The 25,563-nt window shown below is 43.7% G+C and overlaps 1 protein-coding gene across 14 annotated transcripts in view; it reads right to left on the bottom strand.

Annotated features, from left to right (window-relative positions):
- EXOC7 (exocyst complex component 7) overlaps nucleotides 1-25,563 on the bottom strand; it is a 68,270-nt gene that overhangs the window by 17,219 nt on the left and 25,488 nt on the right. For 4 of the 14 annotated variants that reach the window (XM_015414445.1, XM_015414447.1, XM_015414446.1 and 1 more), the window contains 7 exons: nucleotides 16,246-16,338; nucleotides 15,323-15,391; nucleotides 11,118-11,263; nucleotides 10,878-11,030; nucleotides 8,303-8,401; nucleotides 7,504-7,566; nucleotides 4,445-4,511 (listed from right to left, as the gene is read on the bottom strand). In XM_015414445.1, the coding sequence (XP_015269931.1) occupies nucleotides 4,445-4,511; nucleotides 7,504-7,566; nucleotides 8,303-8,401; nucleotides 10,878-11,030; nucleotides 11,118-11,263; nucleotides 15,323-15,391; nucleotides 16,246-16,338 (690 nt within the window). The remainder of the gene's footprint in view (nucleotides 1-4,444; nucleotides 4,512-7,503; nucleotides 7,567-8,302; nucleotides 8,402-10,877; nucleotides 11,031-11,117; nucleotides 11,264-15,322; nucleotides 15,392-16,245; nucleotides 16,339-25,563) is intronic. The other 10 variants (XM_015414449.1, XM_015414453.1, XM_015414450.1 and 7 more) reach the window with 3 other exon arrangements.

Genomic DNA, 25,563 nt, shown 5'->3' with positions numbered 1-25,563 from the left:
TGAATTCAGTGCACTGGCTTCCTGGGGGGATAGTCACAGTTTTCACCACCAGAAAAGTTTCTAGCTCTTGTGGCCAGAACTTTGAAAATACAGGTGCTGAAGTCTTAAAAGCCAAAAGGCTTCTGATGGGCCTGGACAATGGCTTTCATTTCCTAATTGATTCCTAGAGCTGTTTCAGTTGCTTCTTTGCTGTTGCACTGATATTGTCTACATGTAGGAGAGCACATGCATGTCATACTGAGGTACAGTAAGAGAGCATAATCTCAACACAAGTATTCAGATGTACTGGATTCCCAACCTGTGTACTTGTGGAAGAAAAAAAAAAACACTCGTTCTACAAATAACACATATGCTACCTCTCTACAGCAGCACTTGAAACAGATGCTAGTCACAACTTCCTTTAGGAAGTGACGCGACCACGCCGGGCACACTGGGGGTGGGGCCACGGTCATCCGAGGGAAATCTCTATGGTGTTCCCTCGGATGGTCGTGGCCCCGCCCCCAGCGTGCCTGGTGTCGTCACGTCACTTCCGGGTGGCGTGCGGTGTGCGTGCGCGCTCTCCAGCCACAAGCCGGGAGTCCCCCGCTGCGGCGCAACACCGGACTTGGCAACCCTAACTTCCTTCCTTCCATGCAAAGAGATATTCCAAGCTCTGTGAAAACCAAATGCTGAAGTCACTGTAAATAATGCAGACATATCATGATAATGATCATAACAAAACATGGATATCTGGTTTTTAAACATCTTTTGATTTTTTTAAAAAATTGACACCTTTTTTATACAAAGGCTGTCCCATCCTGTTTATAGGAACAGGCTGGTTTAGGGAAAAAAAATCCAGCTTCCTGTTCTAATGTGTCTGCAAAATGGAACGTGCCACAAACACTGATCTGCGGAGTAGCCCGGTTGTAGCAGAGCACATTCGAAGTGTTCCTGCCGGTATCTGGGTCCCAGGCCATGAAGAGTTTTATAGGAAATAACCAGCACCTTGAATTAACTTGGAAGCACATGGCCAGACAGTGAAGCTAGTTAACGAACAGCTGAGGGCTGGCATGGCATAGTGCTTAGTAATAATTATAATTATTGTATGGCAGTGGGTGTGGTATAGCCAGGAGATCTGAAGATTGTCTGGCTGCCTGAATCTCTAGCTCTTTTTGTGGCGAGCGAGGTTTATGCTTTGTGCTGAGAGAACTGTGACTGACCCAAGGTCACTCAGCTGGCTTCAAGAGGAGAGGTGGGGAATCGAACCCAGTTCTCCAGATTAGAGTCTGCTGCTCTTAACCCCGACATCAAACTGACTTGGTGTCAGACAAGGATCAGGGATGACTGGATTTATGGACGTTCGCCAGATCTGGGCCCACCTCAATCTCTCAGCCTAACTTATCTCACAAGGTTGTATGTTGTGAGGATAAAATGGAAGAGGGGAGAATAGTGTAAGATGTCATTTTTAGTCCAGACAACCAAGAAAAATGGGATATAAATGAAAAATAAACAGACGGTGTGGTTTGCTATACATTGCGAGCAGGGCTTTTTTTGGGTGGGTGGGTGGGGGAGAGGTGCCAGAACTTTCAAGAGGGAAATGAAGTTTTTAATCTGTATACTGACAACTCCTGAACTTTTAACATTTTAAAAATAATCTTGTCAAAGAGGTTCTGGGACTCCATTCCGGCGCATTCCCCCAGAAAAAAAGCCCTGATTGCAAGCAAACGGCCTCTTTTTGCACCAGCTAAAGTTGTCTTTACAGGTGGTCCCATCTATACCACACTGCTGTAGTCTAGTTTCACGGTTACTATGGTATGGATCAACATGGCCAGACTGGGTTGAATTAAGGGAGAGAGACACATTTCATGTAAGATGGAGATGAAAGAAGGCATTCTTAATAGCTAAGTTAACTTGTTTATCCAAAAGGAAAACAGATCCTTTGGCTCTCACAATTTGTCATTACTGATCAGTTAACAGGAAGACATTTTTCTACTTTATAAAACCAGAGTTCTTCTACAGTTATACATGTCCACACTAGAGTACCGCTTGGGTGTAACAACCATTGCTATAGCGCCCTTTCCACTCCCTCCCACCCCAGATACATAATGGAATGTAGACATCTTCAATATCCCCAGTGGCAATCAGCTGCCACACTTTTGGCCACTGAAAAGAGTTAGCTCCGTGACTGTCTTTGCCCATAAACATTTTTAGCAGATAAAGAAGGCAGGAGGAAGTGTTGGGATGCTGGTGATTCAGGCAGAGATTGATATTGCTTCAAATTTTATTCAGGCAGATGTGAAGGACAGAGGACAGAAGCATGCACTAGATGCAGTTTGCACACAGTTAAATCCACACAGCATGGGCTTGACTAACAAACTGATCATCCCTTTGAACATCTTAATAAGGCAGGACATTAGCCTAATTTTGATATGGTACTGCACACCCAGATATATTGGAGAATGAAAATGTTCTAAATGGGTAAGACCTTTCCTACTACTGTATCTCTAATGTGGTTTCTGAAGTAGGGATGGGCATGAAACAGAAAATTCTGGTTTGGTTCAGGATTCGGGGTGTACCTGAAACGAACCTCGAACCGAACCGAGCAAAAAATGCCTGAACTGAACGGGCTAGTTTGGGCCGTGGCAAGCTGCAGCCAGGAAAAGGGGGGGGGGGATCATCTGGGAACAGTGTTCCCTCTAAGCTGAGTTAGTGTGAGCTAGCTCACAATTTTTTAGCTTCCAGCTCAGGAAGGATGGCTCAGGGCAAACTAATTTATGCAATAGCCAAATTGCTTGCTCACAACTTTAATGCCAGTAGCTCACAAAGTAGAATTTTTGCTCGCAAGACTCCACAGCTCCACAGGGAGCATTGCTTGGGAAGGGTTAAATGGTTGCGAGCCATTTAACGCATCCGTTTCACTCCCCCCTCTTGGAAATGGGGGAGGAGCAAGAGGGATCGCTGAAATGGCTTGTATCCATTTCAGCCTAACAGCAGGACTAGTGTGCCTGTAAGCTGTTAGACTGAAATAGATGCAAGCCATTTCAACAATCCCTTTCACTCCCCCCCGAACCCAGCTGTTAGGTTTAAATGGCTGTAAGCCATTAAACCTGTCCGTGTCGTCCACCCCAATTGAAAGCGGGGGAGGAGCAAGAGGGATTCCTGAAATGCCTTGCATCTATTTCAGCCCAGCAGCTGATGGGGACACTAGCCCCGCTGTTAGGCTGAAATGGATGCAAGCCATTTCAGCAATCCCTTTTGCCCCCCCCCCCCCCCGCTTCCAAATGAGGGGAGTGAAACGGACAGGTTTAATGGCTCACAGCCACTTAAACCTAACAGATAGGCGGCAGCAGGGAGAGGGGGGAACGAAAGGGATCACTGAAATGGCTTGCATCCATTTCAGCCTAACAGCGGGGCTGGTACGCATGTCAGTTGTTAGGCTGAAATAGATGCAAGCGGTTTCAGCGATCCCTCTTGCTCCCCCCGCTTCCCACCATGAGCAGCACGAACCTCCCCATAACCAAGTGGAGGGTTGTGGGAGCGTCGTTGTGGTTAGATCACATGAACCTTGGTTCGCAAACCATGACCCAGGCAATTTTAGTAGTGAACTTAGGGCCATGGGCAGGTTCATACCCATCCATAGTCTGAAGTATTTGTACTGGTAACAATTATGTGAAGTCTCATTCTTCTGGAAGTACCCAAGCAGGGTGGGTCCCTTCCTACTCTCTGATCAAAATCCTAATATAACCTTGGATGTTGCAATTTTTTTAATTCCTTTAGTCTTTTGGAATATAAAGAGAGATTATAAATGAAATTTCAGATTGTCATACTGCTCAAAGCATTAAGTCACAGAGCTTTTATTGGACAAAAGAAAGGAAAGGAAAGGACATTTTACAAAGGCTCACATAATTTTTTCCACCAAAAGAAAGAGAGTTACTTTAAAAAAATGTGACTGGGTTATGGAACCAGCTAACAACCCATCCTAATGGTGGTAATCACTTGGGAACTACGGCTACTCCTGCATTGTCAGTTTTGTCACTTGCTTGTCCCTGTTGCTTCAGGGTTCCCCCCCCCAATGTGTTTTGCTCTCTCTAGTAGTCCCAGAGGCAGCAAAATACATGTGGAAAAGGAGGGGGGACCCAAAGCAACAGGGACAAATGAGTGACAAAAATGACAGTGTGGAAGTGGCCTATTTTCCCATTAAAAGTTCTCGCTTTGAGGAGATGTAACAATCGCACAAGCCACTCTTTCTCTGTCGACTTTAAGGATCCTATGGCGGCAGTACACTTACAAGCTAATAACAAAACCAAGACACGTCTCTCTGGACCCTAGATGTCTGCACCCTTTATATGGGGCTAAGGAAGTGAGGCATGAATGAGCTGCACCCTCCAGGAAATTTTACTGCAAAGCAGATAAAGGAAATCATTTGGATCAGAATAAGGAATAAGAAGAAGCCCCGTATGAATACCTTGGGAGGCCAACATGGCGCCTGCAGTCTCCTGAAACTCCAGCAACTGCTGCAAGAAAAGAATAGCCTGCAAAAAGAAAAGGGAAATGCATTCTTTATCTTTTAAGATATCACCTCACCCTCCACTTTGTGAAAAACAATGTCAATCGGATGTTTCTCGTCAGATAATTATGAAAACAGAGTCATTCATTCCTCCAAACTTTTTATCCAATTATAAACCTTTTTCCATCTATTAGTTTGTACCGTGTTATTCCTCCCCTGTAGTTTTAAACTCAGATCATCCATTTGCGCAAGTTCTAATAATTTTAAAGTTAGGTCTATTTTAGAGGGCAATTTTTCTAATTCCCAGTGTTTTGCCATCAAGATTCTAGCAGCCGTTATTATATATGTTATTAAACATACATCTTTAAAGTTATATCCATCTGGTACCACATTTAACAAATATATTTCTGGTCTGGAAATGTATGCAATCTGCGATGATGTAACGTTCAAAGAAATGCAAAATAAAAATATATTTAAAAAAAAGATAATTATGAAAACAGATAGAAAGGAATTATTTACACAAGCAGCGGGTTCATCCCCTGCTCTTGGGTGAAGTGTGAACACAGCTGTTCAGGGCAATCACTTGGCCTTAATGAGGTGCAATGTGGTGGAGACTAATTGCTTATCCCGTCACCTCCAAGACACCCTTGTCTAAGGTTCTACCGGAGATGCTGTCAGTCTTTGACAAATTCTGAGGCACTGAGACATCACTTTAACTACAGACGTCCCTCTCCTGATGGCTTGGTATCTTCACTTACTTTATTTCCCATAGCTGTAGCAAGCAGGACCCTTAGCTTTTGTGAAGAAATGCATGGGGGGGGGGAGCGGAGGTTTGAACTGAGCAAAACCTTCACGGTGAGTTTTTAAAAGTTTTCCTCTCTGGGCAGAGAACAGGCAAGAGGCGGAGAAGTCAGTTCAGCTGCTTTCCAGCCGCACCTCAGTCACCCTTTTAGAAATGCTAATAGGTCTTGCAGAAGATAACGGGATGGTCAAGTCGCCCCCCCCCCAGCAGGAACAGAGATTTGGTGGCATTGCGTACTAGAAAGACATCAGGAAGAAACTCCTGCAGACTTCAGGAAAAACTTCTTTGACCCAGCCTGACCTGGTCTAGGGTTGCCAGGTCCATCTTCGTCCCCAGTGGGGGGACTTTGGGGGGCGTTCCTGAAGGGGGTGGGGCATCCCCAACGTGATGACGTCATGCTGGGGACGTCCCAGGTCCAAGCCCCGCCCCATTTTTGCCCTGGCTGCCTGCCCGTGCACCTGATCACTGAGCGGAGATTGGGTGTGCGGGGCTCTTTTGCCCTGGCTGCCTGCACTTACAGGGAACCCTTTAAGTGCAGGCAGCCAGAGGGCCCCCCGCACCCGATCTCTGAGCAGCAATGCAAAGGGAACGCTTTAAGTGCAGGCAGCTGGAGGGCCCCGTGCGCCCGATCTCTGAATGGCAATGCCACTCGAAGATAGGGCGCGGGGCCCGCAGCTGCCCCTCTTCCTCCTTTCTCTCGAGAGAGAAGGGAGAGGGGTGGCTGGGGGTATTGGGGCTTTTTTTAACCCCCCTCCCCAAAGCGGGTAACCCCTGCCAATCCAGGGTGTCTGGCAAACCCTAACCTGGTCAGTGGGAGGTCCTGGGAGCAAGAAGCAGCCTCTCTTGTGCTGATTCCACTGAAGCAGAGAGAACTCTTACCTGAGGTCTGTGGGAGACAGCCACTGCCATGTGCTGGCCTGCACACCTAAAAGAGGTTTGATGGTAATGGAAACCCTGTAAAATATCTGTAACTTTCTAAGCTAAGGAGCCTGCCTTATATTTAACTTCTGATAGGCCATGTATAGAGGGAAGGACAGAGGAACGGTCTTTTAACCTTTTCTTTTGAATCCCTTGCTCAATCTGGGGCTGTGCTAAAAGTATGCTTGTGAGCATTTTCTTTTTAATAAATGCTTTATAATTTTTTATCCTGGTAGTGGTTCTCTGTGCCACATAGACCTCCACTTTCTTGGACACACTATTTTACAAGAGGCACCAGGAGGAAGGGGAGGGCAGCCAGTTGGCAAGCGGCTACTCCCCCAGTGGTGCACAAGGCAGTAAGATGTCCCCACGGTAACCAGAATCTGGGTAGCGGGAGACACAGAGGCAAGGCCTCAGGACTTGGAAAGGGACACTGGGAGCCCTGACCCTTCCAGTGGGCAATTTCTACAAAGGTCAGGTGGTGGCAGTGGTTGACCAGAGAAGGGTGGAACAGGGTCTGCAGGACACAGCAGGACCATCCTGCCACAGTTTTGTTTCACGACAGCTAGGGAAAGGACACATGGTGCAGCAATTGCTTCCTCCTCTCAGCACCTCTGGAGCTTCTGAAGTTACAGATACAATCTCCTGGCGAAGTCTTGGCCAATCAAAATAATCAAATAGGTAAAAAGCAATGGGGGGAGGGGGGCAGGGGAGAGAGTTACTGTTCAAAAGCAAGACCCATCACTGTATAGTTGGAATTGTGGCCACTCATACCCAAATTTGGACCCACCTTCAACCCCAGGCCTCCACAGAGAGTAGCTGCAAAGAGAAAAGTGCTTGAGCTGCAGCAGTCTTCATGAGCCTACAATTTATCCTGAAACAGCATGTTCAAAAAATGTACAGATCAGAACTGCTAATATGGGAAACAGTAAGAGAAGAGATGGGAGATGATGGCCCCTCCCATTTTTGCTGCACTCTCTACTCTGGCCAACATGATGACTAATGAAGGAGGATGGGCATGAAGAAGAGCCTTGGCATCGCTCAACATCAGTCAGAAAAGATTTCAAGCTGCCCTCACACCTTAAATGTGAGAGAAGAATTTCAGAGCAGGGTTTTAAGCCCTCATACCAAATCCCAAATCACTCTCCTTAGAACCTCCCTCTTGTGATGATAAAGACAGGCCAGTTTTGAAAACATGACATTTCTCCTGGTGTGGTAAAAACATAACCCTTAAAAGGAAAAGGAAAAGAAATCACTGGATGGGTTTTACCACGGCACATGGTAAATTTTCACATACGTTGCTGGTGAGTTCATGAACTGTCCCATCTTTTGGCATGTTGTACTCTTTGTCCGGGTTGTTCTAAGAAGAAAAAAAGTAGATTATTGAAGACTATCTTGAAGCAGGAATACGGTAAAACTGACCTGAGTTTATTTGGGGGCTCCTTTTTGTGACCTACCTGCTTACTTTCTATGGCCCTAAAGGCCAAGGGTACCACCTTTTGTGCCTAAAAACAGACACAGATTGGACAGAATAGATTTTTAAACAGACTCCATTGCCATCACCAGAGAAAGAGCTCTCTTTGTCAGCCAAAAGATCTCTGAACACCTGTAGTCTATGAATTCTTCCAGATGAAATGCATCACCAAACTTTGATAAAGTGTGCGTGCACACGAAAGCTCATACCTGGAATAAACCTTGGCTGGTCTTAAAGGTGCCACAGGGCATAAGAACATAAGAACATAAGAGATGCCAATGTTGGATCAGGCCAAAGGCCCATCCAGTCCAACACTCTGTATCACACAGTGGCCAGAAATACCAGTGCCATCAGGAGGCCCACCAGTGGGGCCAGGACATTAGAAGCCCTCCCACTGTTGACCCCCCCAAGCACCAAGGTCTCTAAATTTGTTCATCAAACAATTAGTTACACACATATTTTCTAAACTCCAGAAGATTAAATCCTTTGTCACCATCAACAATATGGCTTCCAGGAAACATACATTACCATTTGAAATCAATTAATGAATAAAATATTTGGACTAATCTCCTGAGCTATTCTCAGTGAGGAAACAGATAACCAGCAGAGAGATGGTGGTTACCTTGATGTTGTCTGCAAAATCTTCCAGAGCCTTGGCTCCCGTAGTCTCCATTGAGGTAATGAGGCTTGGGAGCTTGTTCTTAGTGCTGGCTGCAGTGCCCTGAAAGACACAACACAACTCATGAGACTCCTTGGGGAAGGGGGGGGGGAGAGAGAGAGAGAGAGAAAGAGAAAGGTGGCTGTCATCTTCTGAAAACACAGCTATCTACAATTCCATTGGTACTGAGATAACACTTACAGTTTGTTGTGACACAGAGCACTCAAAGTTCCCTCTGGAAGACAATGCTGTGCGAGGCATGTGCTCTTGAAAGAGCAACCGAGCTCAACCCTCCCAAGGGTTAAAAAATAACATCCATTATTTAAATGGCTGCTATAAAATTGTTTATGATAACACTGAGCTAGAATCCAAGTTTCAGAACAGCTATCCTACCACTAGGATGTACAAAAATCGGCAGTTTACCAATCAACAATGGCAGATTGTAGAGATTGGCACTTCTTCAGTTGGTCTGGGGAAAATTCAGTTAGCTTACCAGACAGTGCAGACCTTGAATTAACATTTTTATTTATTTTATTTATTCGATTCAATTTTTATACCTCTCTTCCCTGTAAAGAGGGCTCAGGGCAGTGTACAACAACTTTTAAGTTACTCAAAGAATCTAAGTAGCTCAGCTTTCTGCCTGGGCAGTATGGATGAACCTGTGCAATAATGACAGATGTGGGGTGGAAATTTTTCAGTGCTTTGTGTTTCCATGGAATTCCCCCCCCCCAGTTCTAAGAGTCATTGTTTCATAAAATTAACAACAAATGAATGGAAGCCATTATGCTAGCTTGACAACTTCAAAGTTGTAATTAATGAGCTTAACATGATTAACCCCATGAACTGTGTGAAGGAGTACATGTATGTTTCACTGATTTGCAACCAGAGGATGGGGAAGATAGGTCTACAAATATATATAATAGCCCAAATAAATCAATCAAGTTGTGAATTTACCAGACTGTGCAGGTCATTACAACCAGTCAAAGTTAAAATTCTTATTTGTGTGCCTCCTCTTTGATGGTAGAAGGGATATTGTATCACCAATCTGAGATGGATGTAACAAGTAATGCAAGGCAAGCATGATAGTGAAACTGAGGCTCAGACTAGATGTTATGGCTTACAAGGGTTGGGACACAGGTGCCTCTCGGGACTTGCTGTCACACAGAAGAACAGGGTACTTTAATTGCACAGTGCTCTGTTCCGTTCCAGAGCACTACAAGGCGGGGGTGGGGGCTTCTGGCTTCCCTCCCAGGCCATTATGGCCAATGGAAATAGCTGTGGCAAGAGGCCTGTTTGCCACTTTCTCTGGTTTCATGAGCCAGTCAACTCACAGCTCTCTGCCTCTTCCAGAGCTTTGAACCTGCTGTCACTCTACACACAGCCACCAGTTTCCCTCACGGATGGAAGGGTCACATCAAGCACTCATTCAACAACGCAAAGCTATAAGGACATCAATGCCTATCGATTAGCTCCCATGTCGGACTCGACTGTGCGACTGAACAACAACAATATAACCATTATAGAACATTAACCTTTTTTGCCAAAAACCCTGACCCGAGGCAGGTATTACTATGATAGAAACGTTCAGAGTAATCGCACAGCAAACTCTTTAACAATATTTTTAAGGAATTATTTCCCTCATTTTAATGCTATTTTCAGGGGACTGTTTGCCCCAGGTTCCATCTGTCCATGAGGTCAGGCTGAACGGAACCCACAGTTGGACCACCTCTGCTACAGAACTGCTTTTCTAAGAAACCCTGCTTCACTCTTTTAGATGACAAATCAAGCCATTGGTTATTCAGGTTGGCATACATTTCATTATGATTTAGGTTTAAAAAGTTGCACTAGCAGTTTTCATTTATTTTTAATTTAATTATTTAATATTTTAAGTTCTAATGTTTTTAATATTTAATAATTCAATGTTTTTATTAGTTCCAGAGGGGTAACTATGTTAGTTTGTTGCAGCAAAATTATACAGGAATCTGATAGCACCTTATTTCAGTATGAAATTTTTGTGAGTCAGAGCTCAGTTCCTCAGATGTACAGATGTACCCCATCAGGCTGGGCTAAATACTCAGAAGAAGAGGTCAGGGAGTTGTTACAAAGAGGGAGTGGTACCAAGCAAGATGTAATTCAAAGAAGAATATATATTTTTACTGTGTGCCATCCAGAATAACAACACTGCTGGAAGAGCAGGATTTCTAAAAAATTACATAATGAATGCTTTTGTCTGAGGAATTCTGTGATCATGTAAGCTACTAGTTCGGCCACTAAAAGCTCTTTCATCAGTTCTATGCATCTTTCTGTTAATTTGAGCTTAGCTAGTTTACCAGCTCTCTTTGCCTGACAAGTTTAGTTAAGATCTTCAGTTATGCTTATGTCTTGAGTCTAAATATAGTGCTAGTTATTGACCCTTTACTTACTTGCCATGAATATTAGTTCCTTGTTTCAGTTCCCTGGCGCTGACAAATTCTGCCCAAAGCCCTGATTCCATGCAAAGTATATTTTGCAACAGTGATCTTCACCGATCAGTGATTACCTGCAAAACTTGATCAAATTCTGGTTTAGTATGCTTCAAGTGCCTCAGGATAGGGAAAATAGTCAGCACAGCTGAGTAATCATGACGCATGATGGCCTTCCGGGCTGCAGAGACAATGTTGTCCCCCTCTATCATTAGGTTGTCTAATGACTCCTACAGCAAAACAAACCTTGAGTAAGTTAGAGAAATAAACCTGGAGTTTTGTAAAAAGCAATGAACCAAGCTCAGGTTTAAAGGGACCTGAATGAGAGAGTCAAATGTCTTCTTCTGGTGGTGTTCTGGGATGATTTCTGTCAGCAGCTGGTACTCGCTCTGGGCCAGTTTGATGAAGGCACTCACACAGTGGATGTATGCATCAATCTCCATGTCCAACATGTCCTCTCTCCCTGTGGGGAATGTACATACACATAAGAGAGATAGCAGCGTGCTTGTCACTACATCACAAACATGCAGTTTCATTGCAAGTGGAACAATATATGCCCACCACATTTACTTAGAACTGAACATACGATTATATTTATACATGATTATACTTATACATATCCCAGATTTATAGCATTTGCCTGCCCATATGGTCAACCACACAAATATACCTAGGAAGTGTGCACATCTAGTGATAGAAATTAGACATTTCATACTCTTCATATTCTTCTTGACAGGCCATGTCCCAAACTTACCAAGTAAAGAAAAAAGAAAGATGAGAGATCAGTGCAAATGAGAATACGTTAACTTGCACCACTTTCTCCTCAATTAGCGTAACCAAGACAATCTGTGCTACTCATTAACTCTTGGTTTGTGAAAAGGAAATTGTGCTCTACCCTCTTGTCCAGGTAGCTCATCATTTGGGAATTAAATGTATATTTGACCAAGAAATGTCACAAAATCGATACACACAATGGTTAATAAGATAAACATACAAAAATGCAGTTGGTGATGGATAAAATCCTTCATGCATTTTCTAAGAATTAGAAAGATCTTGTGTCCCCAGACTCCAACATGGGGAAGCTCCCTCATCATCATTCACCCTCATCTGCCACTGATTCCTCCTACTTTCTTTATATTGACCAAGTTACTGGGGTAGGGAAGGTAGCAGCTGAGGCTAATGCGGTAGTTTTTCATTTTTTCTAGTCAATGAATCAGCAGAAATAAGAAATACAGTCCCCAGGTTTTGTGGGGGTGATTCAGGCTCCAAGCATGTGTAGAAATCCTCAATGGAATAGCTTAAAAACAACCTCTGGCTGCTGTTCTCTTTGCTCATTCCCCAGAACATGATCACTTTGGGAAACGGGGGCTGAAATAAAATATGGGGTGGGGGGGTGGGGGGTAAAAGAATGGGCCCAACTAAGGTTGCCAATAGGCCTGGAGAAAATATTCTGCAACTTTAATAGAAGCTTAATGTGTAGAAATGGGAGGCCAAAGCTTCTCATAGCATGACGGCAAATAAGACCACCTGGAAGATAACATACTAAGCTTCTATTAATGAGACAGAACATTCTGCTTAACTGGTGGCATTCATCTCTGAAACAAATAATTTCTGACAATTTTCATCACTAAAGTTTTTCTTTACTAAATGCAGAAGTGGTGAAACAAACCTTGTAGTGGTGGAACTGTCTTACTTATGGGATCTATATAACCTGACATTCCATTCCTGAAATAAACAGTGCTCCACCATTTATGACTCAGGAGTTCCAAGTCTTAATTTAATAGCACTCTCCATTCCAGCATGTGTTATGATGATGCACATGGAAAAATACTTCGGTTGGTGAGGTAGCATGTGGCTTTAAAAACATCATGACAATAGATCAGCATGTCTCCAAAGTGCCAGAAAACTCCATCTTTCTCAAACCCCAGAACAGTGGAACAGAACAATCTGTGATGCTCCAAATGACATCGCTTTTCTGCTTGGAGAAGTGTTATTGTCTTCTCTTCCGAAACAGATAGAAGCTTATAAAATCTCCTTCCTAACTATCATGATTCCCGTAATTCCTCCTCTGACAGCCAATTTCTTTGTCCAGTTACCTGGACTGTTAGATATCACAACCTGAGCCTTCTGTTCCTGCTGATGTTATAGCTGCAATTTTTCTGGTCTGGCATCTGATAGCCAAGCTACCCAACCAGCAGAATTACATGATATATCTGCTACTGGACTCTACCACTTCGAACTGGGACAGGAGGAGGTTACTCCTGCTCCTCCATCTTAAACACCCCATGGCCATAAAAAACTAGTATATCAAGGAAATGATTTCTTGCCCTGCCTTGCCTTTCCAAAGAGATGCATAGGAAGTTTTTATATAGGAAACAGTTAACACACAACAGCCCACTAGAAATTTGAACTGGTATGGCCCAGAAAGAGAGGCATTATGTTGCTTTGGTTTTGCATTAGGTAACTTAAGTAACTTTGTATTAGGTAATTTAAAAGGCTGAGATGGGCAGGGGGGAATGACAACACAAAAAACTAGGGAGATTTTTATAAAGATTTTTTCCCCCCAACCTTTCAGATTACCTAATCAAACTGTCTTTTCTGGCTGGGTTGTTATTCCCTTTTTAAAAACAATATTTTTGTATAAAGCTGCCATTTGTACACAATGTTTTGGCTTTTGGGATTGCCAGCTTTATCAAGTGTTGGAATTCAGCACTGAGAACCAAAGGATCACCTTTCACAAGATAACGGCAACACAACTCAGTGACATTGTGTTGGGATAAGGAAGTGCTTCTTTACGTTACTGCTTTACTATAGTGTTTCATTATTTCAGCACATGACCTTTTCTGATTGAAGGTACCATATTAACATCTTTGCTCAACAATACTATGCAGCCTAGTGGCTAGCACAGCTTGTCTGAACAGAGATAGATCTAAAGTATTGGACTATGGAGTTGTTTACTATGAAGAGAGAACGAAGTGATTTCTATTTTACATTACATATATCTATTGCCAGAATACAAAGTAATAGTATTCTACCATTCTGAGGGAAGATACAAATTACGTTTGAAACAAAATGCTCACAAATGGACTCCAAAGACACTAGGGAGATTTTTTTTTTTTAATTCCCATTCTTCTTGTGTTCTCTTATTAGCCCTGTGACAGCACTTAATCTGCGCAAATTCTTGTGGACCTGAAAAGATACCACCACAATTCCATCACTGACTAAACAATTGAGGAAAATTATTAGGGCTGCCAAATGCAGCCGGGGGGCGGGGAATCCCCCGTTTCGGAGCCCCGATTCCCGGCGCGCCGGAATCGGGGCCCGGGGGAAACCCCACCCTCAAACGGCGTGGCCCCGCCCAGCGTGTGACGTCACTTCCGGTGACGTCCTGGCGGCGCGCGCGCGCTTTGCGCGCACGCACACACATCCCCCAGCGGCTCCCAGACCAGCCGGAGGATCCCGCGCCGGTAAGAATATCAGATTTGGCAACCCTAAAAATTATGTATCACAGATTTATTTATTTTTTGCCATCAAGTCACAACTGACTTATGGTGACCCTGTAGGGTTTTCAAGGTGTTCAGAGGGGGTTTGCCACTGCCTGCCTCTACACAGCGACCCTGCTATTCCTTGGTGGTCTCCCATACAAATACTAACCTCCTGCTAAGCTTCCGAGATCAGAAGCTTAGGGCTATCTATTGTAGATAATTATGTGCAGGGCTCTTTTTGTAGAAAAAGCCCAGCAGGAACTCATTAGCATAATAGGCCACACCAAAAAGCAGGAACTTATTAGCATATTGGGCCACACCCCTGACAGAACAGCTCATTAGCACATTAGGCCGCACCCCCATGTTACCAGAAGTGTGGTCATCCGGCCACACCCACCTTTTGCTTCTTATTCTGTTTACCTTGTTTGTTGTCAAAACCCAGGGCCTTTTTTGGTAGCAGGAACTCCTTTGCATGTTAGGCCACAAACCCCTAATGTAGCCAATCCAAATGAGTTTCTGCTGTTGGGTGTGGCCTATTATGCTAATGAGGTCCTGCTGGGCGTGGCCAACTTGGGAGCCAGCCGGAACTCCGTTCCTGTGCGTTCCTGCCCAAAAATAGCCCTGAATATGTGAAAAGAAACCTGGATAAGTGTCACTGAAGTGAAAGAGTTGAAGGTGCTCATGGCTATGAACAGCTTTGTGAAGGAGCTGCCTAGCATGCTGTCCAGGTGGCAGTCCCCTTTATGGGCGGTTTAGCACTGCAGGATTAAAGGGCGGGAAAGGAAGAGGCACTAGTTATCGTAGAGATTTTATGCAATGACTTTTGGATTATACCATTCATGCTGACCCTGTTAGTCCCCAGTCTGTCTTTTGGACTCACAGAAATGAAAATAAGGATAATCAAAATCCCCATACAATTTAAAGGCATTACACGTGTCACTCCTGATCAAGCCTTCATCTGTGACCTTAGAATATATTCCAGTAAACAGTGAAACATTATTAAGGTTAGGCAGTTTAAGTTTTGACATGATACTTACCCACAGCTAGCCCATGCTTGTCAGTCAGGGTATCGGAAAGGTGTTTAACTCGTAAATCATGCTCATGACCTAGTGAGATGTCAGCGGGCATTAACAGAAGGAGTAGTTTATTGAGGAACATCTCAGCACGGATGCCTGTCACTTCAGGTTTTATTTGCTTGTCAATCAGAAGCTTACAAATGTTTTGCTGGCAACTCTATCTACCATCCCTTCTTAGAACACAAAGATAAGGATACGACCCAAACAAGAGCGACCATAATTTCAACACTGCTGACTTTTATCTCAGTAGGTTTTCCTCAGGAGGAGGAAGGGAAAGCAGAAAGTTGTACCTTTGGCTACTAATTCCAACCTGGCCAAGGATGACACTTCTAGAAGTATCCTGAAGAAGTGAAGAAGTACAGAAATAAGGAGGGAAAGGTCACCAAGCACAGCAGAACTTCTGTTAGCCAGTTAAACTGTAGCTTAGACTGGTCTTGTCTACGTTATGTGGCTTGTAATTCTTCAAAGCTACGCAAAGAGTCACCTGTTACCTTTTGTTCCCACCATTCTGATCATCGAATCCTAAAGAAGCTGGAATATTGATTCAAGCGGAGAGTATTCTCTTGAGATGTAACGGCAATGGAAGTAATGACTAACAGAAGTCTTGAACACCGAAAACAGACCAGTACCAATGCTCCCTCTAAGCTGTGGAGTCTTGTGAGCAAAAATTCTACTTTGTGAGCTCCTGGCATTAAAGTTGTGAGTGAGCAATTTGGCTTCTGCATAAATTAGTTTGCTCTGGAGCCATCCTCCCTGAACTAAGACAAAAATGTGTGAGCCGGAGGCTAAAAAAACCTGTGAGCTAGCTCACACTCAGCTTAGAGGGAACACGGACCAGTACCCACTTTAGAGCCCAAGAGTGAAAGAACGAGAGAAGTGATTACCTTCCATAGGAATGAGGTTAGAGGCCCCCTTTTTCCCATCTAGACATTGCTGAGAATACTGTTTCAGAAGGTTCTGAGCCTTACGGATCGTGCCTGTCACCAGAGCCACAAGAGAGGAGAGACAAAGAGACCTTGGAAGTGAATGAGAGAAACAACACGCAAAGCAACCCTCCACCAGGGCCTGGTTACTCAAACACAACATGGTAGTGCTGGCTAACAGTGAGAATGCTCAGTCTACAGGTACACACTCACAAATGCACAGGAAGTCTCATTCACTGGACCTTTAGAGCAGGCACATAGCCAAACTGCACATTTCTTTTGAGAGAGCAAGGTTCTCTCGCTTCGAACATCAGTTTGGTTCCACATGCTGCTAAAGCCACTGAAATCCCTTGCCTTAGCAACATGTTTAAGATATATATTTTTAGGCCAGTGTGTACGAAACAAAGAAAAATAATTCCAGCAGTATTATTGTAATCAAGTTTTAATATGCCTGCCTGGTGCCTGCCTTATTGTCCTTTAGGTGCAAGGCCAAAACATTTCTTTTTGCCCAGGCTTTTTAACTGAGGGATTCCATTTTTAAGGCAGCTAAATGATTGTTTTATGCAGTCTTAATGGCTTGTTTTGTTATTTACAGTGCTTATGTTGTCTGTTTTTACGACTTTATTGTGTCTAGTTTGTGAATAACATTCAGTGAGTCTCTGGAGAGACAGCAAATAAATTCTCTAAATCAGGGCTTTTTTTGTAGAAAAAGCCCAGCAGGAACTCATTAGCATAATAGCCCACACCCAACCACACCCAACAGCAGGAATCTATTAGCATATTAGGCCACACCCCTGACAGCACAGCTCATTAGCATATTAGGCCACACCCCACATGTTACCAGAAGTGTGGTCATCCAACCACACCCACCTTTTGCTTCTTATTCTGTTTACTTTGTTGTCAAAACCCTGGGCTTTTTTTGTAGCAGGAACCTCTTTGAATGCTAGGCCACACACCCCTAATGTAGCCAATCCTAATGAGTGTCTGCTGTTAGGTGTGGCCTATTATGCTAATGAGTTCCTGCTGGGCGTGGCCAACTCAGGAGCCAGCCGGAACTCCGTTCCTGTGCGTTCCTGCCCAAAAATAGCCCTGCTCTCAATTAATAAATGTGCAACAGCAATACAGTACTCTCCTTTCTTGAGTTATGAAAGCCAAAGAGGTCTAAAATTCTGTGCTATATAAATAATACGTTCTGTATTTGGTACCAGACACTACAGGAGAAGTGCAATGGGAAAGCCCCTTCCATATGATGCAGGAGCTGTGGTGTGGCTATAATGTCATAAGTAGTAACTGCTTGCATCACTGGATCACTTACTAAGCCCCTCTTCCAGAAGCTACATTCCCCTGGAGGTCTGGGGGCACTAGTTTGGGACATGATCTGCTGGTTTCCAAGGCAAGAGACATTCAGAGGTGGTTTGCCATTGTCTACCTCTGCATAGCAACCCTGGACTTCCTTGGTGGTCTCCAGTGTTCCCTCTAAGCTGAGTTAGTGTGAGCTAGCTCACAGTTTTTTAGCCTCCAGCTCACACATTTTTTTGTCTTAGCTCAGGAAGGATGGCTCCAGAGCAAACTAATTTCTGCAGTAGCCAAATTGCTCATTCACAACTTCAATGCCAGTAGCTCACAAAGTAGAATTTTTGCTCACAAGACTCCACAGCTTAGAGGGAGCATTGGTGGTCTCCCATCCAAATACTAACCAAGGCTGATCGTGCTTAGCTTCTGAGATCTGACAAGGTCAGGCTACCCTGAGCTGTCCAGGTCAGGGCTACAAATGATTACATATCCCATAATATGGAGCGCTTTCTCCTGTTAGTCACAGTATACTCATAACTCCTTGAGGAAAGCTTCCAGTGTTACCTGTGGATCATGGTTTTCAGATTCTTTATTGTTTCTTTTTAAATGAAGCAACAGCATGGGGACCTCTTGGAACACCGAGGATAACAAGATACAGAGAAGGAAATGGCCTCATGCTATGTGACATACTGCCACCCACTGAATACTGGAAGCCCCTACACAATCCCCTGCCTGTTCAGCGCAAACTGCACAAATAAGGGCTAGAAATATGTCTTAAGCAAAAGGATGGCTAATGTTCTCAACATTTTGTAGCAGATTTGAGATTCCATGTTGAAGAACTGCTAACAGCAAAAGTCTGGTAAGTCATTCATGCCCTGATAGCGGAGGGAGGAACATCTCAGTTACAAACCATTTGTTATATCTGAGCATTCTCACTGTGGGAAAGGCAGATTTTCAACATAAAGGTTTACAGAATAGGATTAGCATCTATGAGAGTCACAGAAACTAATAGTAAAAGAGCTAACTGCACAACCCATCTCTATTCCATTCTCTTTTCCTAACAAAAGCATTAAAAGAAGGATGACAGAGGTCAAGCTGTACCACCCCCACCCATTCCTTGACTCTGTTCTTCTATATAAATAAAAATCAATCACAGATTTCTCCCCCCCCCTCAAAAAAACACCCTCTAGACGAAACAGGATACTGCAACTATGAAACACTGAAAAAAGCACAAAAGAGAGTTAAAACATCATCTACAAAACAAAGCTCAGTTTTACATGAAACAATTAGTGAACACGCATCAAAGCAAAATAAGAGAGTCAAGAGCACATGTATGCACACTCAGATGGACACCCCAGAACGCAGGCATTGCTTTGTATATGAGGCATACAACCATGGAACAGAAGATTTGGGGAAGACAGGAGGAGATTTATGAATTTCCCAATGGGAAAAGACAAAACAAGTGGATGAACTGGAGGGAAAAAATGTATTGCTAAAAAAAATAACCTTGCATTTTGCAAAAAAGGGGAAGGGGGCAATCCAAGCATCCAAATGCTCCTGTGGTTCCAACATCATAGGCATTTTTGCTGTTTCAAAAGGCCACAGTACAATGCACCTTATTTAGACTAGTTCAGATACAAGATCAGCTCAAAAATAGTAATAAAAACAATAAAAACTGCCACGTACAATATGGTGGAGCAATTGCACTTCATATAGTCTACCAGCATAATGGTAGAACACAGAGTTATTGCTGCAACATATGGTTGTCTTGTTCTTTGTAGGAAACATTTCTGGAACCTGTGGGATGCCCTCCACTGAAGACTATTTGGCTCCAAATTTTGCAAGCCTGCAAAGAAGGGAAACATGGCTTCTGATGATGTACACTGTAGGTAGTAAATCAGCACAGCAACTATTCAGGGAAACAGCCAAGGCAGCAAATGTCTCCAAATGGGCTTGGCCAATGTAACAACAATATGGTCACATTATTCATCCTACCCAATGACAATGTCTGTGAATGAAAGCACAGCAGACCTTTCTACAGACAGACACATCTGGGATTTTTAATGAATAGGTTAATAGCAAGAAAGTTAACAGTTGCTGTAAGTGCCCAATCATATGAAGTTTCTTGACTAACATATTACAGAATAATTTTAAAATAACTGGGAGTGGATCATATGGTTTGTCAAAATAATTGGTGAGCCATACGTAGAGTACTTAACAATACATCCAGGTGGGCAGCCGTGTCAGTCTGAAGTAGTAGAACAAATTTTGAGTCCAGTGGCACCTTTAAGAGTAACAAAGGTTTATTCAAGGCAGGAGCTTTCATGTGCACACAAACCTCCATTTCAATATATCTGAAGAAGTATATGTGCACACAGAAGCTCATACCTTGAATAAACCTTTGTTGGTCTTAAAGGTGCTACTGGACTCAAAATTTGTTCTACTTAACAATACAGTAAGCATTGAACCTCCTTCACAAGGGACATCTCCAATTAAAATCTGATTTGCTAAGAAGTAGAACACCAATAATTATATTGACAAAAATATTGCAGAGAACTACAATAACTTCTTTATGTCCCCCGTGCTTATCTTCGTTAGAATGAAGCAGTACCAAAGCCACAAAACAGCTCAGAGGTGTTCTTGTTTTGATGGGCTGTGTGTCCTAAAGGAAGCCAGTAAATTTCACTACACTATAGATTTTTTTAAAAAAATCCTTCCCTTGCAAAATAATGACACTTCTTTTTAAGCACTTTGAGAACTGCGATTAACACATACCATTTCGAGCTATCAGGAAGAACTAGTAATAGTTGGTTGAATTAGGATGTCAAATGTCTTCATTGATCATTGCCATTGTAACCGTTATTCAGAAAGCTAGCATAGTCTGGGAAAACGGTCCATAACTGAAATTAGCAGCCTTATTGTTGTGGTAGCATCAAAATGAGTCTAGCTACTATATACGTGGCACGCATTGGTATGAGCTATTCCCAAGGCAAGACCTGCAGTGTTAGTCCTCCATGCTCTCTACAGATAAGGACCCCGCATGGTTCAACATCCTCCTGAAATTTGCATGAGAATAATTAGCCATGTTTACCTCCCGAGCCACCAAGTGCTGCTGGGTATTAATCCGGTGATACTGAAGAGCAGAGCACTTAGCATCCTAATTAGGCCTTGATGGATTCTGTTGGAAACCAAATGCCTTTTGTTCTAGGTTTATATCCCCCATTAGGCACTTCTGAACCAAGTGAGACAGCATGGCAGCTACTAATGAAGGCATCACATTCAAGGTGATCAAACAGGGAAAGCAAGAATGGGATACTGATGCAGCTGGTCTCAAAGCAGATATTCTGTTCATTGCAGGTACTCAAGAAGAACGATATATTAATCCAGTGATGAATTATAGCAAGTTATGAATCCACCAGCAAAGGGATGGACAAGAAGAAATCTAAGACTATTTGCAGCCTGGACCGGGCAAAAAGGGATGATATCCATAGGCAGTTACCAAATTCTATGGGTGCGTCCTCTTAACAAGAGGCTGGGATTAATAACGAGCCAGTTTGGTGTAGTGGTTAACTGCGCGGCCTCTAATCTGGGAGAACCAGGTTTGATTCCCCACTCCTTCACTTGCAGCTGCTGGATGACCTTGGGCAAGCCATAGTTCTGTCCGAGCAGTTTCTCTCAGAGCTCTCTCAGCCCCACCTACCTCACAGGGTTCTGTTGTGGGGAGGGGAAGGGAAAGGAGTTTGTAAGCCACTCTGAGACTCCCGAGTGAAGGGCGGGGTATAAATCCAGTCTCTTCTTCTTCTCTTCTGCTTATTCTGAGACAGTCAGGGCAACTCATGGATGTCACTTAGGTGCCTCTGGACTCAAACGTTACTTAGGTTTCTGTTGCATTTCTCTTGACCTACTGCTTTATGAGAAATCTTTTTAGGGACATCTTACCAGAACAGATTGGTAGAGAATTCTATTCATGTAATGGCTTCAAAGCCTATTCCTAAAAAACCACCACAGAGTTCCTTGTAAGCTGCACTACAGTGCACACTAGCGCACAGCTTTTTAGCCTCCAACACAAACATTTTTGCCTTAGTGCAGGGCGACTCGTATTGGTGGGCAAGCAGGATCCACTTGCTCCCCTTCGCAGTGCCAGGCTGAACCCGCCTGCAGTCTTCCTCTATCCTGGGGAGCAAGCAGTGCCCAGGAGACCATGGGCTTCCCACACACCGCCCCGGCCTTGCCTCCTCATGAGCAAGCTGGGGTGGGGCCATGCAGTGCTGCCATCCTCGGCGTGGCCCTGCCAGGAATAGGAAGTAAAAAGCACTGCAGCAGCGAGAGGTGCTCCAGCTGGGCAGCAGGATGGAGCAGCCGCTGGGCAGCACAGGTCATTCAGTGGCTCTGGGTGGGCCAAGGAAAGTGGGCGAGCAGCACAGCTGCTCCGGCAGTGCTCTGCCTCCTGGGGCTGGGGCTCCTGCCAGCTGCCTGCTCACCTGCACCCCTGGGCTTTTCCTGGGGATGTGTTGGGTGTTACAAGTTAAAACACTTTCAGTATTTACTGGGTTAATGATATTTGTTAAGTCACATGTTTGTTTGTAACCAATCTATATAGACTATAGGAAGCCCGGGAACTTCGGAGCTAGTTTGCTACTCTGATTGGAAACAAAGTGTCAAGTATTAGCATTTTATGGCTTCTCTTCCGTCTTTGTGTTTCTTTGTTCTGACTAGAGAAGGAGACGCCATTCTTCCAGTTTTACCTTCTAGCTGTAAGGATGTAGGCATATAAGCTCTTTGTTATTTTATATCCTGTGTACCTTTTTCCCATGCTAGGTTATAGTAAACTTTTATATTCTTTCAAAACACACCATGGAGTCAGTCTCTTTAATACTCTGCTGACAAACTTTAAATAAGAATCCCAACAGGACGTGATCCAGGGCAGCCCTGCTGCTTGCAGGCAAGGAGGCACTCCCTTGGGGCACCCCAGGAAATGCACGGATCTCAGTGCTGGGCCCCGAGCAGACCCACACAGAGGGCACTCCGGGAGGCAGTTTCTTCCCCAGTGTGTGGAGGGCACAGCCTGAGCCTGAGGAGCCCATGGGAGCAGACGGTTGCAGGAGGGTGGGCGTGGTGGGAGACGCGCAGGCTCATGTCAGCTTTTTTTCCTCTCTTGTCTTTGGGGTGAAGGATGGTGAGGTATTGAAATTACTGATAAATGATTTGATGGGATGAAGGTGTTTTTGTCACTAGATGGTAAAGGTAAAGGTAAAGGTCTCCCTTGCTCGAAAGCCAGTCGAGTCCGACTCTAGGGTTGCGGTGCTCATCTCCGTTTCAAAGCCGAAGAGCCAGCGCTGTCCGAAGACGTTTCCGTGGTCATGTGGCCGGCATGACTAAACACCGAGGCGCACGGAACGCTGTTACCTTCCCACCGAAGTGGTACCTATTTATCCACTTGCAATTTCTTGCTTTCGAACTGCTAGGTTGGCAGGAGCTGGAACTAGAGACGGGAGCTCACTCCATCATGCGGCACACTCGGGTCTCGAACTGCTGAACTTCTGACCTTCCACAGCCTGCAGTTCAGCGTCTTAACCCTTTGAGCCACCGCAGCTTCACTAGATGAATCAGCCACAAAAACAGTTGCTGATGAGACTATATTTGCTACACTGTGCTGACCTGCTTCAATTAAGAAAATGTTTTTTACTGTGAAGCTATATGCAGCAGCACTTTTATTTTTAAAGGGAGTACCTTCAAGAAAAATAGGTATTTTGATAAACTCTGAAACGTTTTTTGTCGTTAAATGCACTGGCAATTGTGTATTATTATCACTGCTTGCTTTTGGTAGCAGAAGAGAAGTCAGTCATAAGAGGTCAGCCAATCTTAATATTATTTACCAAAAGTGATGGAAAATATTCAGTGTAATGTAATTTCAGTGCCAATGCCATTAATGCCGAACTTCAGGAATCATTTGGGTTCTAGACTTGATATGGTGATGAGAGTTGGTTGACTTTTTAGCTGGAGATAAAATGCAGGCCTTGCAGCTATGTGCAGGACTGTTCATAAATAGTTTTATTGATTCTTGGATTTTTCCCTTGGGATCCTGCTCATTGTACATTTGAGGCATTTGGGTGAGATCAGGCAGATAATTGTAGGATGGTACTAATAAGTAGAGGCTGGACCTGTTTCAGAAGTAGTATACAACTTCGGGAGAGGCTTTTGATGGGTATAACTTAAACAAGTCATGGCAGGTTCAGGTGGGTAGCCACGTTGGTATGAAGCAGTAGAACAAAGTTTGAGTCCAGTGGCACCTTTAAGACGAACAAAGCTTATTCAAGGTATAAGATTTTGTGTGCATGCACACTTCTTCAGATACAATGAAACAGAAATTACCAGTCCATACAGCTAGGTAGAGGGTGAGCAATAAATTAGCATACAGCATAATGAAGATGTTTAACAGATGTAAGAACCAAACAGGAATAACAAACTTAGTTTATACAGTTACCATTTGTTTGGGTTTAATTATGGGGGGAAACACAGTGAAGGAAATAAATATGTCAAACTTGGAGATTGATGGGCAGCTGCATCCTTAATTGTGGAATTCTGAGAGTAATTACATATGGCAGGGTCTCAGCTAATTAGACAGTTAACTGCATCATTTCATAGCATGTTTGCAGTTAATTCATTTAAACCTTTTGAAATGGAACTTTCCCCCTTCAGCCTAAAAGAGTGGAAAGGAGATTTGAACTATAGTTGCCAGGGTTAGCCTGGGGAAGGGAAAGGAGTTTGTAAGCCGCTCTGAGACTCCAAGTGAAGGGCGGGGTATAAATCCAATCTCTTCTTCTCCTTCTTCTTCTTTTACCATACAGTGTCCAGTGATTCCTAGAGCTACCCACTGTCACATCTGGGCTCACTCACAACCTTAATGCTAGTAGCTCCTTTGGCCCACAAAGTCGAATTTTTGCTCACAATGCTCCACAGCTTAGAGGGAACATTGCTCACCAGCAGGATTCTGTCTTTGTTTGGAACCTGTCAGCTCAGCTCCTGAAACGAAGAAAAACCTAAACTTCTAGACTGCCCTGCACCTAGTTTGGTATCTTACTAATCCATTCCAAAACTCCTAGGAACCAGTAGGCATTTCAGCTTAGGATACCTATGCATTAGAAACTTCCCTCGATGTGGTTAATGCTTCAATGATCCACAGATGGTGCTGCAAGGACCTCTAAGCATGTGCTGCAACTAAAAGGTTGCATGGGTATGGAGCACCAGAGCATACAGATACACAGACATGAAAAACAGTAAGCTCTCCCCACATCCAGCTGCGTTCTGGTAAGGATCGCTTGCATACAATAACTTTGCAGCATTGCCCCAAGGAAGAAGGTTTATGCCATGACCTTTTTACTCACTTGATGCACAAGATTAAAATAGCAGCATAGTGCAGAAATACCCTTTCCCCCCTTAGAACCACAGCACACAACCCACAAACTTAAAGTTGGCTAGAAGGAAGTTTAAAGCAAATTTGTCAAGCGATGACACAGAAATAATGAAGAGTTGTTTTCCTGCCCATCATTCAAGATAGATAAAAAGATAAAATAAGGGATGATTAACTCCAACAAAAGAAACCAAGAGTGACAATTTTGTTGGAGCTGTTAAAATTTTGTCTCTAGAGCTGCCCTTGAAAGCTGTATAATGTCTATGAAATAAACTGAGAGTCTCTGCTGGCCAAAGAGTTTTGAAGACATAATTATCAGCCATTATTTCTTCAGATTGGCTCTGCTTCACTGCAGGTCTATTTCAAACACATAGTATTAGTTCAGACTGATCCTCTTCCAGGTTTCTGTCCGACACACTAATTCCGATAACGAGTAGATTTTATCACATCCAGGATGCGGAAAGCAATTGTTTCATTCAGTTTGGCATTGTAATTGCTAAAGATGAGTACTTAGCAAATATTACTAAGTTCTTTAAGAACGGGTATCAATTAACATATTTGGTCCCCAGGACTGC

This window comes from Gekko japonicus, unplaced genomic scaffold (assembly GCF_001447785.1).
Source record: "Gekko japonicus isolate JY-2015 unplaced genomic scaffold, Gekko_japonicus_V1.1 scaffold277, whole genome shotgun sequence".
Lineage (NCBI taxonomy): Eukaryota > Metazoa > Chordata > Lepidosauria > Squamata > Gekkonidae > Gekko > Gekko japonicus.
Note: the sequence above shows the minus strand (reverse complement) of the source record. Positions and strands in the feature narration are given on the sequence as shown.